Raw genomic sequence first — 17,727 nt, 5'->3', positions numbered from 1 at the left:
GAGTTACAATTGAAAATATGCTTTTGGAATTGTAATGGATACCCATGGAATGCGGGGGTTGGCATTGATGAACTAACAAGCAAAGGCGATGTTGTACTTCTTGTTGAAACTTGGGAGCATGATACACAAAGGATTAATGGCTTGGAGGATTACAATGTACATTCATTGATGTGGTCAAAGAATCTCAAGCAACGAAGAGGACAAGGAGGGTTAGCATGTATGGTTAAGAAAGGATTGGAATATTTTGTATCAATTGTGAAAGATGACAAGTACAAACATTATGTATGGCTGAAAATTATGACACCAAAAAGAGCACCCATTTTTGTAGCCGGTTGCTACATTCCTCATCATGATTCTCCCTTTTATGCATGCATAGATAGAGATCAACCATTTTCTGATTTGGAAGAGGACATTGCTTATTTCAAAGGTGAAGGTGATGTTATTGTATTTGGGGATATGAATGCTCGCACAAAAACATTGCAACATGATACTCAACAATTTGATATGCCATACATTTCAAGGGAGTTGGAGGAAGTTCACTTGTATGATCGTACTTCAATGGATGAGAAAGAGCCGGATCACTATGGAAAGTTACTTTTACACATGTGTAATAGCACAGGTATGCTCATTGCCAATGGTGTATCTTTGTGGAGTGGAACCAATGGATTTACATGTAGAAGACATAATGGGGATAGTGTGATTGACTATATGCTACTCTCTGAAGCCATCATGTATCGCATAAAGAGTTTTATGTTTGGTCAATGGACCCCGGAATCCGACCATCGCACCTTATGTATTGACCTTTCATATGGAGAAGCAACTAAGCATGATAATCTCAGCCAAAGGAAAGAGAAGTTATCACTATGTATGGATTTCAAACGGGCACCAATGTACATTGAAATGGTTAAGCAAAAATTATGGATGAATCTTCAATGTGATGCACCATTGGAAACTAAATGGGAAGCTTTCAAGAAAGCTATTTGTTCTTGTGCGGAAGAATGCTTTGCCATAAAGCATCTCCATGGTATCAACAAAGATAGATCACGCAAAAGGTGGTTTGATAAAGAATGTCAAGATGCTCGAAAGTCCTTGATAAAGCTTGATGCAACTATGGACAAAGACAACTATCAAAGTCATTTGCATACATACAAGGCATTGATTCAAAAGAAGAGAAGAAGATGGGAAGTAAAGCAACAAGAATTTCAAGTCCAAGAAAAGGCACATGCATGTGGAAGATTTTGGAGAAACTTGAGAGGCAAGCGGGTTGAGAATTTTGGTAACTTGAGTCTAGTGGATATGTACACACATTGTAGGCAATTATATGAGCAAGCAAATACTGAAAAAATTCCATTTTATGGTTCACTCCCATGTATGCCGTCTTTTTTTACTATTGAGGATGTATGCGGTGGGCTTGAAAAGTTGGCCACTCGCAAAGCGGGAGATCTTCAAGGTATCAAGCCGGAGATTATCAAATGGACGGGAGATTTTACCCATGAGTGGATGTGTGATATGTTCAACCTTACACTTCAACATGGTATGCCTTATGATTGGAGTACTAATTGGGTTAAGCCTTTGCATAAAGGAGGGGATGTAAAGAATGTAAGCAACTACCGGACTATAATGATTGGGTCTCTTATGGCAAAGTTGTTTGGGTGCATAATGGAGATGAAATTGAGTGATTGGGCTGAAGAGAATGACAAGCGTGCAAAGGGACAAGCGGGTTTTCGTCGATGCCATAGCACCGTTGATCATCTTGTCACTCTTCGTGTTCTCATGGAGGAAAGTCGGTTGAAAGGCAAGCGATTGTATTGTTGTTTTGTGGACTTTAAAAAAGCCTTTGATATGATTCCACGTAACAATTTGTGGAGAAGGATGGAAGAACTCCAAGTGCCAAGTGAGTTTATGCTTGCGGTTTCTCGAATCTATGAGAAGGTGATTTGTCAATTGCGCATGGGAAGAGAAATTTCAGAAATTTTTGTAAGCACTATTGGAGTTAAACAAGCATGTCCATTGTCACAAACTCTCTTTGGTCTATGCATCGATCAATTGCAACAAATGGTACTTGACTTTATGCAAGAAGAAGGCATTGAAGAGGTCACTATTTGCAATGTGGTAATCATGCTTTTGTTGTGTGCGGATGATGTAGTGCTTCTAGCACACACTTTAGAAGATGCACAAAAGCTTATGGTTGTCCTTGAGAACTTTTGCTTGCATAGTGGGCTGATTGTAAATGAATCCAAAACAAAGGTTATGCTTGTGAAAACCAACCATAAGGAGAAGCCATGCATTGTGTACAACAACGAGACACTTGAAGTTGTTGAGAGCTTTAAGTACCTTTGCCTTGAGGTTCCATCCAATCACAAGTGGCATGAATGTGCTATGCGTCATTTGGAAGCGGGAAAGAGAGCATATTATGCATTTGAGAACATGTGTAATGTGGGAAACATCAAGTGTTGGGTTCTCAAGAAGTATCTTTTTGATGCATTGGTGACACCGGTTCTTCTTTATGGAGTTGAAGTGTGGGGTGGGAGCATCTCAAAGTCTACTTGGAAAGAGTTTGAGAATGTCCAAAAGCGTTTTCTTACAAAATTTCTCCAAGTTAAGACACAAACACCATATATGCTCCTACTTCTTGAGTCGGGATCTCTTCCAATTGAGGTTATGGGCATGGAAAGGGTTGTGGAGTACATGATAAAGATGCGTCAAAACCCCTCACATCGACTTCCTACAATTGCATGGGAAGCAAGCAAAAAAGTTCAAAAGACGCATAAAAGCAAGATCTTGAGCACGGGATGGATGCACGACATAAAGAAGTGGTTTGGGAGATGGGATGCATTACACTTGCTACATGATGCTTCAATTGACTCTCAAGTGAATGAAGCTTTTCTACAACGCCAATGTATTACGGCTTGGGAGAAATCCGGTGGGTCACGCCTCATACATTACACCACCTATATTGCCCCCAACTACAAAACCATGTTCTTCGCTGAGAGAGGAAACCGTACTTACACTTACATGCTTGAGCCTATTCCCTTGTCCACGATACGCACTATCGCAACAATTCGGCTTAGCTCCCATTTGCTTCGATGCGAGATAGGGCGTTGGGGCAATGGAGAAGAGTCAAATCGATTGTGCACATTATGCTCACTGCAAGTTCGAGAGTCTGAGTACCACACACTACTAGAGTGCTCAGCTTTTGATCACATCCGAACTTGCTTCTCTCATATTTTCAGCCATAACTTAGACCTACACACTTTCCTCTCCCAGCCAAAGTGTGGGCTCTCCATTGCGACTCTCATCACTACAATTTTGGAGCATCGAGAGTCACTCATCAGCCATACACATACTACATCATATGTAACTTTGGTCCCATAGGTCATATTTGACCTCCGAGGACGATAATAAAATCTATCTATCTATCTATCTATTTGACACTTGAGATGCAAACAACACGTTTGATGCAACTTGAAGAGGAAGTCAAGGAATGTAAACGCTCTCTTGTGGACTTGAATGCTTTGAAGGAGCGGATGAGCAAAGTAGAGCATGACCATGTATTGAAAGAGGAGAAAATTGACACTATGAGCCGGGATGTATGCGACATGAAAAATGTATGCACAAACAAGTCTTGGGCTGATGTATGTGGTAGCAATGTGGTTTCTAATTCCTCACTCATGCAAGCTATGGTTCAAACAAAGAATGTTGAGAATGTGGATGTGGAGGAGTTGAAAGAACGGGAGCGACGTTCCAAGAACATTGTTATTCATGGAATTCGCGAAGAGAAGTCAGAGACACCTCCTTCTCTTGCCATTGTTATTGAAGATTTCTTCAAAACCCACTTTGGCATGTCCGGAGTTATGGTCTATGGAGCACATAGAGTGGGGAAGCAAGGAGCTCCTCGCTCGGGAGAACGGCCAATTGTATGCACCATGCCGGATGAGACCAAGCGAAAGATTATCCTTGATAATAGTTGGATCTATTTGAGGGATACAAAATGTTTTGTATGTGAAGATCGCACTATTAAGCAACAAAATATGCGTCGCAAGGCATATGAGGAAAAGAATAATAAAAACAAGGAGATCTCTCATGAAGAAAATGTGCCCAAGGAGGAGGCAAGTCTCTCAAGCAAATAGGGATGCGTGACCTATGAGACCGAGTTACAATTGAAAATATGCTTTTGGAATTGTAATGGATACCCATGGAATGCGGGGGTTGGCATTGATGAACTAACAAGCAAAGGCGATGTTGTACTTCTTGTTGAAACTTGGGAGCATGATACACAAAGGATTGACGGCTTGGAGGATTACAATGTACATTCATTGATGTGGTCAAAGAATCTCAAGCAACGAAGAGGACAATGAGGGTTAGCATGTATGGTTAAGAAAGGATTGGAAGATTTTGTATCAATTGTGAAAGATGACAAGTACAAACGTTATGTATGGCTGAAAATTATGACACCAAAAAGAGTACCCATTTTTGTAGCCGGTTGCTACATTCCTCATCATGATTCTCCTTTTTATGCTTGCATGGATAGAGATCAACCATTTTCTGATTTGGAAGAGGACATTGCTTATTTCAAAGGTGAAGGTGATGTTATTGTATTTGGGGATATGAATGCTCGCACAAAAACATTGCAACATGATACTCAACAATTTGATATGCCATACATTTCAAGGGAGTTGGAGGAAGTTCACTTGTATGATCGTACTTCAATGGATGAGAAAGAGCCGGATCACTATGGAAAGTTACTTTTACACATGTGTAATAGCACGGGTATGCTCATTGCCAATGGTGTATCTTTGTGGAGTGGAACCAATGGATTTACATGTAGAAGACATAATGGGGATAGTGTGATTGACTATATGCTACTCTCTGAAGCCATCATGTATCGCATAAAGAGTTTTATGTTTGGTCAATGGACCCCGGAATCCGACCATCGCACCTTATGTATTGACCTTTCATGTGGAGAAGCAACTAAGCATGATAATCTTAGCCAAAGGAAAGAGAAGTTATCACTATGTATGGATTTCAAACGGGCACCAATGTACATTGAAATGGTTGAGCAAAAATTATGGATGACAAAGCTTCAATGTGATGCACCATTGGAAACTAAATGGGAAGCTTTCAAAAAAGCTATTTGTTCTTGTGCGGAAGAATGCTTTGCCATAAAGCATCTCCATGGTATCAACAAAGATAGATCACGCAAAAGGTGGTTTGATAAAGAATGTCAAGATGCTCGAAAGTCCTTGATAAAGCTTGATGCAACTATGGACAAAGACAACTATCAAAGTCATTTGCATACATACAAGGCATTGATTCAAAAGAAGAGAAGAAGATGGGAAGTAAAGCAACAAGAATTTCAAGTCCAAGAAAAGGCACATGCATGTGGAAGATTTTGGAGAAACTTGAGAGGCAAGCGGATTGAGAATTTTGGTAACTTGAGTCTAGTGGATATGTACACACATTGTAGGCAATTATATGAGCAAGAAAATACTGAAAAAATGCCATTTTATGGTTCACTCCCATGTATGCCGTCTTTTTTTACTATTGAGGATGTATGCGGTGGGCTTGAAAAGTTGGCCACTCGCAAAGCGGGAGATCTTCAAGGTATCAAGCCGGAGATGATCAAATGGACGGGAGATTTTACCCATGAGTGGATGTGTGATATGTTCAACCTTGCACTTCAACATGGTATGCCTTATGATTGGAGTACTAATTGGGTTAAGCCTTTGCATAAAGGAGGGGATGTAAAGAATGTAAGCAACTACCGGACTATAATGATTGGGTCTCTTATGGCAAAGTTGTTTGGGTGCATAATGGAAATGAAATTGAGTGATTGGGCTGAAAAGAATGACAAGCGTGCAAAGGGACAAGCGGGTTTTCGTCGATGCCATAGCACCATTGATCATCTTGTCACTCTTCGTGTTCTCATGGAGGAAAGTCGGTTGAAAGGCAAGCGATTGTATTGTTGTTTTGTGGACTTTAAGAAAGCCTTTGATATGATTCCACGTAACAATTTGTGGAGAAGGATGGAAGAACTCCAAGTGCCAAGTGAGTTTATGCTTGCGGTTTCTCGAATCTATGAGGAGGAGATTTGTCAATTGCGCATGGGAAGAGAAATTTCAGAAATTTTTGTAAGCACTATTGGGGTTAAACAAGGATGTCCATTGTCACCAACTCTCTTTGGTCTATGCATCGATCAATTGGAACAAATGGTACTTGACTTTATGCAAGAAGAACGCATTGAAGAGGTCACTATTTGCAATGCGGTAATCATGCTTTTGTTGTATGCGGATGATGTAGTGCTTCTAGCACACACTTTAGAAGATGCACAGAAGCTTATGGTTGTCCTTGAGAACTTTTGCTTGCATAGTGGGCTGATTGTAAATGAATCCAAAACAAAGGTTATGCTTGTGAAAACCAACCATAAGGAGAAGCCATGCATTGTGTACAACAACGAGACACTTGAAGTTGTTGAGAGCTTTAAGTACCTTGGCCTTCAGGTTCCATCCAATCACAAGTGGCATGAATGTGCTATGCGTCGTTTGGAAGCAGGAAAGAGAGCATATTATGCATTTGAGAACATGTGTAATGCAGGAAACATCAAGTGTTGGGTTCTCAAGAAGTATCTTTTTGATGCATTGGTGACACCGGTTCTTCTTTATGGAGTTGAAGTGTGGGGCGGGAGCATCTCAAAGTCTACTTGGAAAGAGTTTGAGAATGTCCAAAAGCGTTTTCTTACAAACTTTCTCCAAGTTAAGACACAAACACCATATATGCTCTTACTTCTTGAGTCGGGATCTCTTCCAATTGAGGTTATGGGCATGGAAAGGGTTGTGGAGTACATGATAAAGATGCGTCAAAACCCCTCACATCGACTTCCTACAATTGCATGGGAAGCAAGCAAAAAAGTTCAAAAGACGCATAAAAGCAAGATCTTGAGCACGGGATGGATGCAAGACATAAAGAAGTGGTTTGGGAGATGGGATGCATTACACTTGCTACATGATGCTTCAATTGACTCTCAAGTGAATGAAGCTTTTCTACAACGCCAATGTATTACGGCTTGGGAGAAATCCGGTGGGTCACGCTTCATACATTACACCACCTATATTGCCCCCAACTACAAAACCATGTTCTTCGCTGAGAGAGGAAACCGTACTCACACTTACATGCTTGAGCCTATTCCCTTGTCCGCGATACGCACTATCGCAACAATTCGGCTTAGCTCCCATTTCCTTCGATGCGAGATAGGGCGTTGGGGCAATGGAGAAGAGTCAAATCGATTGTGCACATTATGCTCACTGCAAGTTCGAGAGTCTGAGTACCACACACTACTAGAGTGCTCAGCTTTTGATCACATCCGAACTTGCTTCTCTCACATTTTCAGCCATAACTTAGACCTACACACTTTCCTCTCCCAGCCAAAGTGTGGGCTCTCCATTGCGACTCTCATCACTACAATTTTGGAGCATCGAGAGTCACTCATCAGCCATACACATACTACATCACATGTAACTTTGGTCCCATAGGTCATATTTGACCTCCGAGGACGATAATAAAATCTATCTATCTATCTCTCTCTCTCTCTCTCTCTCTCTCTCTCTCTCTCTCTCTCTCTCTCTCTCTCTCTCTCTCTCTCTCTCTCTCTCTCTCTCTCTCTCTCTATTTCCCTATTTCCCTATCTCTTTCTCTGTCTCGCTCTCCACTTTCCTATCTCTCTCTCTCTATATATATATATATCACTCTCTCTCTCTCTCTCTCTCTCTCTCTCTCTCTCTCTCTCTCTCTCTCTCTCTCTCTCTCTCTCTCTCTCTCTCTCTCTCTCTCTCTCTCTCTCTCTCTATTCCCTATCTTTTTCTCTCTCCCTATGTCCCTATCTCTCTCTGTGTCTCGCTCTCCGCTTCCCTATCTCTCTCTCTCTCTCTCTCTCTCTCTCTCTCTCTCTCTCTCTCTCTCTCTCTCTCTCTCTCTCTCTCTATTCCCTATCTTTTTCTCTCTCCCTATGTCCCTATCTCTCTCTGTGTCTCGCTCTCCGCTTCCCTATCTCTCTCTCTCTCTCTCTCTCTCTCTCTATATATATATATATATATAATTATATATATATATATATATATATATATACATATATATCACTCTCTTTCTTTCTCTCTCTCTCTCTCTATTCCCTATCTCTTTCTCTCTCTCTCTCTCTCTCTCTCTCTCTCTCTCTAATTCCCTATCTTTCTACTGATCGAACGAGCGACTGAGCTAGGGAGATCCAGACGCCCACGACTGCAGAGGCCAAACTACACAACATCGACAAAGGCTGCATCAGAGGATCCAGGTCACTTTGGCTCGACATGCACAACGCCCGGTCAGACTACTGGCCATGGAGGAGATTGATGAGGCCCGCCAGCGACAGATGCTGGATCTCCTATGATCTACCTATCCCAGCTAGCTATTTTAGCTGTTTAGTCCACACCCAGCAGTCTAGGATTCCATAATATTTTATTTTGTCATCTTGTTATTCTGACTTTGTATCATATCCACCACATTGTAACTTTCTGGTCTCATAGGTCACTTTGGCCTTTTGAAGACGTTAATATAACATTTCATTTTATTTCTCTCTTTAGTTTCTCTTTCTTTAATTTTAATTTCCTACTCATGCATTAATTCTCTCTCTCTCTCTCTCTAGTTTTATTTTCCTACACATACATTTCTCTCTCTCTCTCTCTCTCTCTCTCTCTCTCTCTCTCTCTCTCTCTCTCTCTCTCTCTCTCTCTCTCTCTCTCTCTCTCTCTCTCTCTCTCTCTCTTTCCTACACACACACACACACCGCTCTCTTTCTCTCTCTCTCTCTCTCTCTCTCTCTCTCTCTCTCTCTCTCTCTCTCTCTCTATCTCTTTCTTACACACACACACACACGATGTAGAGAGAGAGAGAGAGAGAGAGAGAGAGGGGTTGGGGGTTCCATAATACCTGCGTAGTAGGTTTTGACCAAGATCTGAGTGTGTGCGTTGAGGGCGAAAATGGCCCCTACGCGCGGGTTCCCCTTTTTCCCCCCAATTTTTAGCGTCGTAATGTCCGTCGATATACGCGTAAAAAAGCATTCCTTGCCACGCGTATTTCCACGCGCATATCGATGGCTATTTTGATGTGTATATCGACGGGATAAAAGAACGTCGATATCCACGTGGAAAGGTACGGCCGTCGATATATAGTGCGTCGATAACTTTGGGTTATGTTGTAGTGACGATACCCATGGAGAACAACCAGGAAACTGCCAACCATGTTCACTACAAATATAAGACAACAATAAATAGATGAAGGTTAGCAATACGTGAAAAACAAGTATGGGTACGGAAGGATAGAGGTGACATGGCATACAAACCACAATACAATAGCAGAACTTCACAGAAGAACACAGCTCAACCAACAACCACGGGAATAAAAAAGATATGGATCCCAAAGAGAATGCTCAGTAACAACTTAAATACGACTCGCATTTGGATCCTGAAACCAAAGGAACAGAACTCCCTTCAGTACAAGCAACACCAGCATGCAGACAAACACTACATATGAAACCGGCAAACCGATCTATGTGGGTGCTGATCAACAAAACAACAATAACGACCATGAACGTGGCAATAAACCTACAAAAACCTCCAAAACCAAGCTACAAATGGCGAGCAAAAGAGAAAAAGACTACGGCCAATTCAGCCACGACAATTCTCTCCATGGAGACAACCATGGCCATATCGACAATAGCGGCAAACCAAGCGACTTTTGCAAGAAAGACGATCAAACAGAGAGCTATAGAGTTACAACTTTTACTTGCAAAGAAATCTGCCAACCAAATCAACAACAAACAGGCAACCTCGACGTCGAATGCCAATAAGCATCTTTCTTATTCCCTCCTCTCGCGAAGCATTGATTTTTCCATGCATTGACTGAGTATGTATCAATAGGGCCACATTACAAGGCCGAGCATTAGCACAATTTTTAACCCATGCACTGCACATACCCCGAGGGGATACCTTGTCGTCCGAGAGGACTCCGACTAGGAGGGGGGGAGGCATTCCCAATGCAGACCCAATGAAGGTAAAACGAGCAAAAAAGGGCATGTTTTTCGACTATTTTGAAGGGTTTTTGTTTGATTGCAAATTTCTTTGGACTAACCTAAGTACATATGCCCTTATACAGCACGAATCTACAAGTATATGGAGCCAAACGCCAAATCAGGCCCCTAGGTGTGTATATATATAAAAATAGCCATTTTTTGGGCAAAATATTGGTAAAATGAAGAAATCCGGCCATAGAAATTGCATGTGAGTGTAGATAGTATTTTGTGGTGATGTTTTGGAGTTCTTATGATTTTTGGGGATTTTCTGGGTTTAATTTGCTATTTTCTTTTTAATTTTACTAATTATCGGTAGAAAAACTTCAAAAATACAAAAAGCAGGTGAAATACGATCGTAACAAAAAACAAAAAATATGGGGATAATCAGTGACTATAGGACAACCTATGGTACAATCGGGGTGCAATTATGTGAATGGAGCGGAAGGCTGTTTTGGCCTGATTTTGACCGAAACGTCAAATTTCTCGGAAACTGGGCAAACAGAGTCCAAAACAGCCTTCCGCTCCAAAACAGACCCCCATTGTAAGATTTTTTCACTTCACTTAGAGCTCATTTCTACTATTTCCTTCTTGAGAGAGTTCTCTTGCCACCTAGAGCGAACCGGACTTCCAGCGGCTTCCACGACGCGCACGACCACCCGATAGGCTCCAAATATGAGAGGTAGGCTCACCACCTTGAGCTTTTCGTGTATGTTTGATGTTTTGTCGCGAAAACTAGTGTAGGGTTCACACGGGAAACGGGCAGTAGAGACCTACAGGTAGAGGTGGCCACCTAACGGCTAACCCAAAAGCAATAAGGCTTCATCGATGGTTTACCCTACCATAGGAGACCACTCTTGAATGCACAAAGGTAGCAAACAACCATTGGGAAAAACCCTAACTTCTAGAGCCCTGCAAGAGGCTACCAAGTGGTAAATCGGTGGAAAGTCGCCCAAATGCTACCAAAACTCATGGGTAGGAGCATCTCGACATGCTCTACAAGGCTATATAGCCCACATGGCCATAAGGCGAACCAAAGCGGGACTAAGCTTCAGAAACGACATCAGACACACAAAGCGTCAACTAGCTCTCACGGCCAAACATGATGTGTGTTTGCCACCAAACTTCACGAGCGGCATTCCTAGACCATGAACAACCAAGTCCTATGGTGGTAGATCACCACAAGTCATCGACGACATGTAAACACAACCATGGGTGCTTCCAGAGCGACAAATTGTCAAACGGGGCTCCGGTGAAGCCAAAGCCAACAAAAACCATATGGCAAGGATTCCCAAGGAACCATGAAGCTATGGAGACTAACATTAAGAAATTTCATCGCCGAAAAGCACTCCAAGAGTCAAAAAACGGCTCAGAGGCTCTGAAAGCCAAACAGGGAGTTTCTATCTATCTTTTTGACTTTTTTTATTGAAATAGGGCTTACAGGGGACTCAGGGGGGCTCAGGGCATGCACCAGTAGCATTTCTCATTAAAAATTCATCAGGAGACATCCTACGCATAGGATGTCTCAAGGCCATATTTGGGAACCAAACTCAACGTTTCACCTCATACACAACTTCTGCTTAGCTTATACATACTAGCCATCAGCTTTTATCACATTTGGACAAGAGTTGACCTCATATGCATTAAAAAAATGGAAAGTCAGAGCATAGAGGGAATAATGGGTCATAGACCTACCAAAACTAGTCCAAATCACATGAAAATTGCACAATATACTCACTAGCACATTGCCAAGCTAACTGTGGGGTCAGATATGAAAATTAATGAAATAGACATCCTACGTAGGATGTCTAAATGACTTATTTAACCTCCAGCTGGTGTTTTTGAGTTCCGGATATCTTTATAACACCTTTACAGGCTCATGTATCAAATTTCAAGCCATACCCATCACCTTTGGCCCCCAAAACCTCCAAGATGCACTTTTTGAGCCTAAAAACACTACACATGCTCTTAACAACACCAATGCTTATCCAAATCAAAATCTAAGAGCAAGGCCATGTTCTACATTCTAAGGGCTACCCACAAAACCAAATTCAAGTCATTCTGAGAAAATAGACATCCTACGCGTAGGATGTCCCGAGTTTCATATTGACCTTTTTTGCAGGAATTGACTTCATGGGAGTCTTTTACATGGTATAAGAAGCCTATATATCAAATTTCAACCCAATTGAATATCATTTGCCATCTGTTTAGGACATCCTACCCAATTTGTGAGCGAAAAGCCTAAATCTGCTCAAAATTGCACTTTTTGATGTCCAAACCAAGTTCCAAGTACATAGCCATGTTGCACAGGTTAAGGGCCACAAGCTTGTCAAGTTTCACCAAAATCAGAGAAGGTAGACATCCTACGCGTAGGATGTCTACATGATTATTTTTTAGCCAAAAATCTATTGTGGGCACATGCAGGGTTTCCCTTGTCCCTTTTGAGTTCTTATTTGAATTTTCAAGTCATTTGGGTAGTCAGAACTCAGTTTATCAGCTAATATGTAAAAAACGCTAACTTTGGACTACTGAGTGCAACAGGATCCATGGCAGCCGCAAAATCACCTGCAAAAAAGAAGAGGATGACTATCAAGGACTACTTAGAAGAAGTGGAGCCTTTTGTTATCCTAGAGGGAACCCTGAAGCCCACAAGCACTTGGATTCAAGATGACCTGCTAGAAACCAATGATCTGAGAATCTACCAAGGAGTATTTAAAGATCCGGAGGGAAATGCAGTGGAGCTACCCATGAAACGTCAAGAGCTCAATGAATTTGTCAAGAGCAAGATGGGGGACTACTTGGAGAAACTGGATCTCCACAATTACTTTGAAGCCTTGACAGCGGGGATTGATGTTCAAAGAGTGTGGGAATTTGTCACAACAATCAAAGAGGACGGCATAGCCAGAGTTACAGATCTGCAAGGCAAGCCTAATACAATGATTTTCATCACAAAGAAGGTGGTGGCAACAACAATTGACATCTCTGACAAAGGAGACAGTGTGACAAAGAGGCAAGATGACATTAAGGTCTACTCGAAAAAGAAGAATAACTATACATTTGAAGATATTGCAAACTTGAAGGTGGCTATCATGAGCCAACTATACAATCAATACTTCCACATGTGTACCAAGCGGCCATAGAAATACAGGATGCCACCTGGAGCTATTGCCACCACTTTCACTTGAGCAATGCAGAAGAGCAAACCAAAGGAGATAAACTATGCCGCTTACATCCACGACAATCTTGCGAAGATGGGGACCAAAAATCCCACCTATATTGTGCCTGGTGAGTTGATAACCAAAGTCGTCTATGGAGCATTGCATGGCAAGGGAAACTGGCCTCTACCTCCCTCACACAATGATTGGCTCAAGCTAAAGGAAGACAAATAAGAAGAACCTCCTAAGGCGCCCAGGGTAGCCACAAGGTTGAAGCGTCGTTTAGAGACAGTGCTAGAAGAGCCGCCCGAGCCAAAGAAGGGAAAGAAAGAAACTCTACAAGTGCCAGTTAAGGGAACAAAGTCACAGAAAGCGGCAACACTACAACAAAAAAGGGGGCCTTCGACGCAATTTTCAACGCACCCTGTCGAAAAAACCGTCGATATACGCGTCCCTACAAAAACATCGCTATATGCATCGAAAGGTACTATTATCGACGCATATTTCGACGGGCTTAGCGACGCAGATTACGATGACCATAACATAAAAAAATTTTCTTGGGAAAAGGACAAGCAGCCTGGCCTATGCCCATTGAAAAGATGGACACAGCTAGCCACAGCCAGATTGCCTGTCCTCTGCCCTAGAAAGCGAGTAGCACCAAAATCAACCGTGCTCCCGCAGAAATTTGGGCACAGTTCCCTTCATTTTAACATAAAATTTTCAAAAAACACCATATCATGTATACACCTCCTGCATGCTATCCATGTAGGATATCACATGAGATTTAAGGCCAATGAAAGAAATGAAATGAACTTTGTGTAAAACCGTAACCAACTTAAAACCATAACCATAACGAACTTAATTTGTGCAAAACCATAACCAAATTAAAACCATATCCGTCCATAACCATATTGATCAAAACCATAATGCAGATAACCATAACCATAAACAAAACAATAACCATAAGCATAACCAGAAAGTTAAACATAACCATAAACAAAACAATAACCATGTCTATACAAGAATAGGAGAAACAACCATGTCTATACAATGACAATAACCATACTCATAAGGAAAACAATAACCATAACCATATATGTCTATACAAAAAAGAGACACAGAAGCGTGTATGTGTCTCACAAAGCATACATATGAAATCCACTGATGACTAGGTGTCACAACCTGCACATAGGACAAGTCACAAAATTAGTATTGATATTACTTCACATATACTTATTTAATTAAATCAACTCACACATATTAACATCTCACCTCAATTGATCAGCGAGACTCTAAGGCCTCCGAGTCTACAGGCTCTCCTGAAGCATCAAGATCATTCAATACTTCATAGATACCTCTGCGATATCCATCTGTCTCCTCCTGGCGTGTCGGGGCTCGATGCATCGCAAGATTCTGCATTTATACAAAAATCAAAGTAATAAGAATACATGATTCATCACGTTTAAAAAAACGCCATAGCTAGGATTGGATTGGAAACTCACAAACTCACAGAGAAAGGTGTCGAAGCGTCCGTTGCCAAGATGAGATGTCCCCCTGGTCATCTGTTATATCTGCGTAGCCTGACGCTGCTGTCTGAACCGCATGTCCGCTGTCCGCTCATCCTCCCTGATCTTCTGCCTCATCTTGTGTGGGATGTCCGAAGGCTTCGGCGAGCCGGTCTTGAAAGCCTGCCGAGCTGCATCTCATCGATGTTTCACGGTGTCCCGTGCAACACCCTTGATCCACCTCCTCGGAATAGCCTTTGAACCCGGATCAGGTTGGTACTCTCTCATGATGGTCTCCACTATATAATTGATTTGGTTCTCATCCTGGTCAGTCCAAGGCATCAGAATGCTGGTCGAAAACTCCAGCTCCGCGAGCTGGCGAATCCGGTGTCTCATCTTAGTCCCGACTCTATCCATGTCAATAGAACCATCTTCCCGTACAGTATAGAGCTTGGAGGCACTAGGATCGTGTGTCCCCCAAGGTGTCCGAGGTGTGCCAAGAGGTGTGTCGAGAGGTGTGCCTGGGTGGGACGGGGTTCGTGAGCGAGGAGGGGTCGAAGCATCTGTGGACCCTCCTCTAGAGCAATCACCACCTCCACCTGACGATCGCCGAGATCGGCGAGCGCGCCTGTGATGCGAAGATAAGAATGTACCCGCCTCTGCGGCACCCTTAGGTGTCGAAGCGGCCGTGATGGGAGACCTCGCAGGAGTCGTACCCATAGGCGTCCCCCCCCCCATAGGCGTCTCTCTTCCCATAGGCGTTCCCCCCATAAGCGTCGGACCCTCGTGTGAAGCCCGGAGGTGTAGTACCCGTGCCTCTGGCTACCCAATACTGAGACGCATCTGCCATCTGAGTGGGCGTCATCCGTGGGACGAAGCCCATAAATGCATCTGCACTCATAGAAGCGGCATTTGGAAACTGGTCTACCATACTAAAGTCCTGCACAAAGAAAGTAAAATAAAGCATTAGAACACCTTTGTTTAAATTAAATTTAAGATTAATTTTAAATCAACGTCTTCACACAAACACTTACAGGCCTAGGCCTCGATGAGTGAGGCATCATCGATAAGATCTTGCACCGTATCATCGTCTATCTCTAATTGCAGACATAACTCTGCCCCAACTCGTTCTGGCAGATTTTCTTCATCCATTGCATCTTCATCTACAAGTGTCAGTTCTGCCTCGTCTGCGTCATCCCTCGTATATCTGTCAGCTTCCTCTGCCATACCTTCGTCCATCTCATCTAATGTCACAATAGTATCTACGTCGTCTGACCGACTTTCCTCCAGGAGCTCTTGCCCTTCAAATACTTGTTTATTTCTTGGAGCAACCTGAACCACAAACCACCATTGTCGCTCTCGAGGGTCCAATACAAAGACCACTTGCTCACAATGTTTAGGGAGAGAAAATGTGTCCATGCGACCACAGTGCCATGTATGTATGATACTTCTAGTCACATCCAATAGCCAGCTCTTCCTCTTCTAGAGATATGGGTTCTCCGATCTGTCGAGCTGCTCTCACTGTCTTGTCTAACCATGCCATTGTAGGGAATTCAGGTAGAGGAGCGAGATAGTCTGGCAAGGGTAAGCCTCTAGTCGTTCGGCTTCGCCTGAAATCGTGTCGCTCCCTATTGCGTCTCTCTTTCTCTTCTTCATACAATTCAAGCCATTCTTGCATCGGCTCTGAATTTAGTATACAGAACTTCATGATATTTTCTTGCATGGAGTTGTTCATTTTCTTCGGCACCCCTTGCCCTTGCGGCTCCTCTCCCACTAGTCTTGCATCCTCCTCATCGCTCCACAGTCGAGGCATTTCTGGGTTAGAAACAGATAGAAATTCGATCGTCAAGACAAGAGACTCTTGTACCAGCCATCCTTCTGCCATGCTCCCCATCTGGACGCGCTTTTTGGCGAACAAAACCCCTTAAGTGTTTTCATGAACCGATCTAGAAAAAACATCCAACGGCTGTGGACTGTACCTGCCACTACAACCTCATCTACTACATGGACGAGCAAGTGCATTTGGATAGTTAGGCAGCTCGTGGGTGGATACTTCTCTATCATGCAAACTGCCTCAATGGAGTTAGCCCTTGCGACTGCAATAGATTCCTCCCGTATCGCCTTGGAAGAGATCCACCGCACTAGCTCTGAAATCTTGTATATGCAGGTCCGCACTTCCTCCATTAAACACCCCTTGATTGCAATTGGAAGAACGAATTACAAGAGCTTATGCCAGTTGTGTGATTTCAGTCCTGACAGTTGATCGTCACGGGTGAATGCTGTCTTGAGACATCGCATATATCTTGTTGGCGTCCTGAACTCTGAAATCACCCTTTTAACTTGTCGCTCTTCACTTTTTAGCAATACCCATGGCGCTCTTGGAAGTTTTGTTTGGCCAGCTGCATTGGTGAAAGGCCACAACTCTGGCATCTTTCCAACTGACTGCAAATCATCTCGTGAAGCTCGATTGTCTTTTATTCCCATGATTGTCTTCCAGGTGAGCTCTCCCACATTCTTGAATATATGCATTGGATCCAACAAATGGTTAATTAGTAGATCACCCCAGTACGGCAACGTATGGAGAATGGACAAACGTTTCATTCTTGGAACAGGTTGCCCCTCATGTTGCTCCCATCGGCAACGCCACTCTTGTACATGCATAGGACGACATTCGACGCGACCATGCTGACCAAACGCAAATTGCGTGGTCCACTTTGAAAATGTGGCAAGGTATCTTCAATGTGCCTCCAAGCCTTTGAATCAGCGGGCACCCTAAATGTTGCGTCAGTGGATCTATTTGTAGAATGCCACCGCATCAACTTTGCAATGGAACTACAACGAAACATGCTTTTTATCCAAGGAATAATAGGGAAATGCCGCAACACTTTAGCTGGCACTGTCTCGCCAACCGCATCTTATTTGTAGCGCATTGCTCCGCACTTAGGATACGACAGACAATCTTCAAATTCAT

General features: G+C 42.8%; 1 protein-coding gene across 1 annotated transcript in view; it reads right to left on the bottom strand.

The window, feature by feature from the left end:
- LOC147447244 (uncharacterized) overlaps positions 1-15,687 on the bottom strand; it is a 68,648-nt gene extending 52,961 nt beyond the window's left edge. Inside the window, exon 1 of the mRNA XM_086523594.1 lies at positions 15,567-15,687. Within this exon, the coding sequence (XP_086379720.1) occupies positions 15,567-15,687 (121 nt within the window). The remainder of the gene's footprint in view (positions 1-15,566) is intronic.
- Between the last annotated feature and the right edge of the window lie 2,040 nt (positions 15,688-17,727).

The sequence above is a fragment of the Adiantum capillus-veneris genome, chromosome 11 (genome assembly GCF_014529385.1).
Source record: "Adiantum capillus-veneris isolate H3 chromosome 11, ASM1452938v2, whole genome shotgun sequence".
NCBI lineage: Eukaryota > Viridiplantae > Streptophyta > Polypodiopsida > Polypodiales > Pteridaceae > Adiantum > Adiantum capillus-veneris.
Note: the sequence above shows the minus strand (reverse complement) of the source record. Positions and strands in the feature narration are given on the sequence as shown.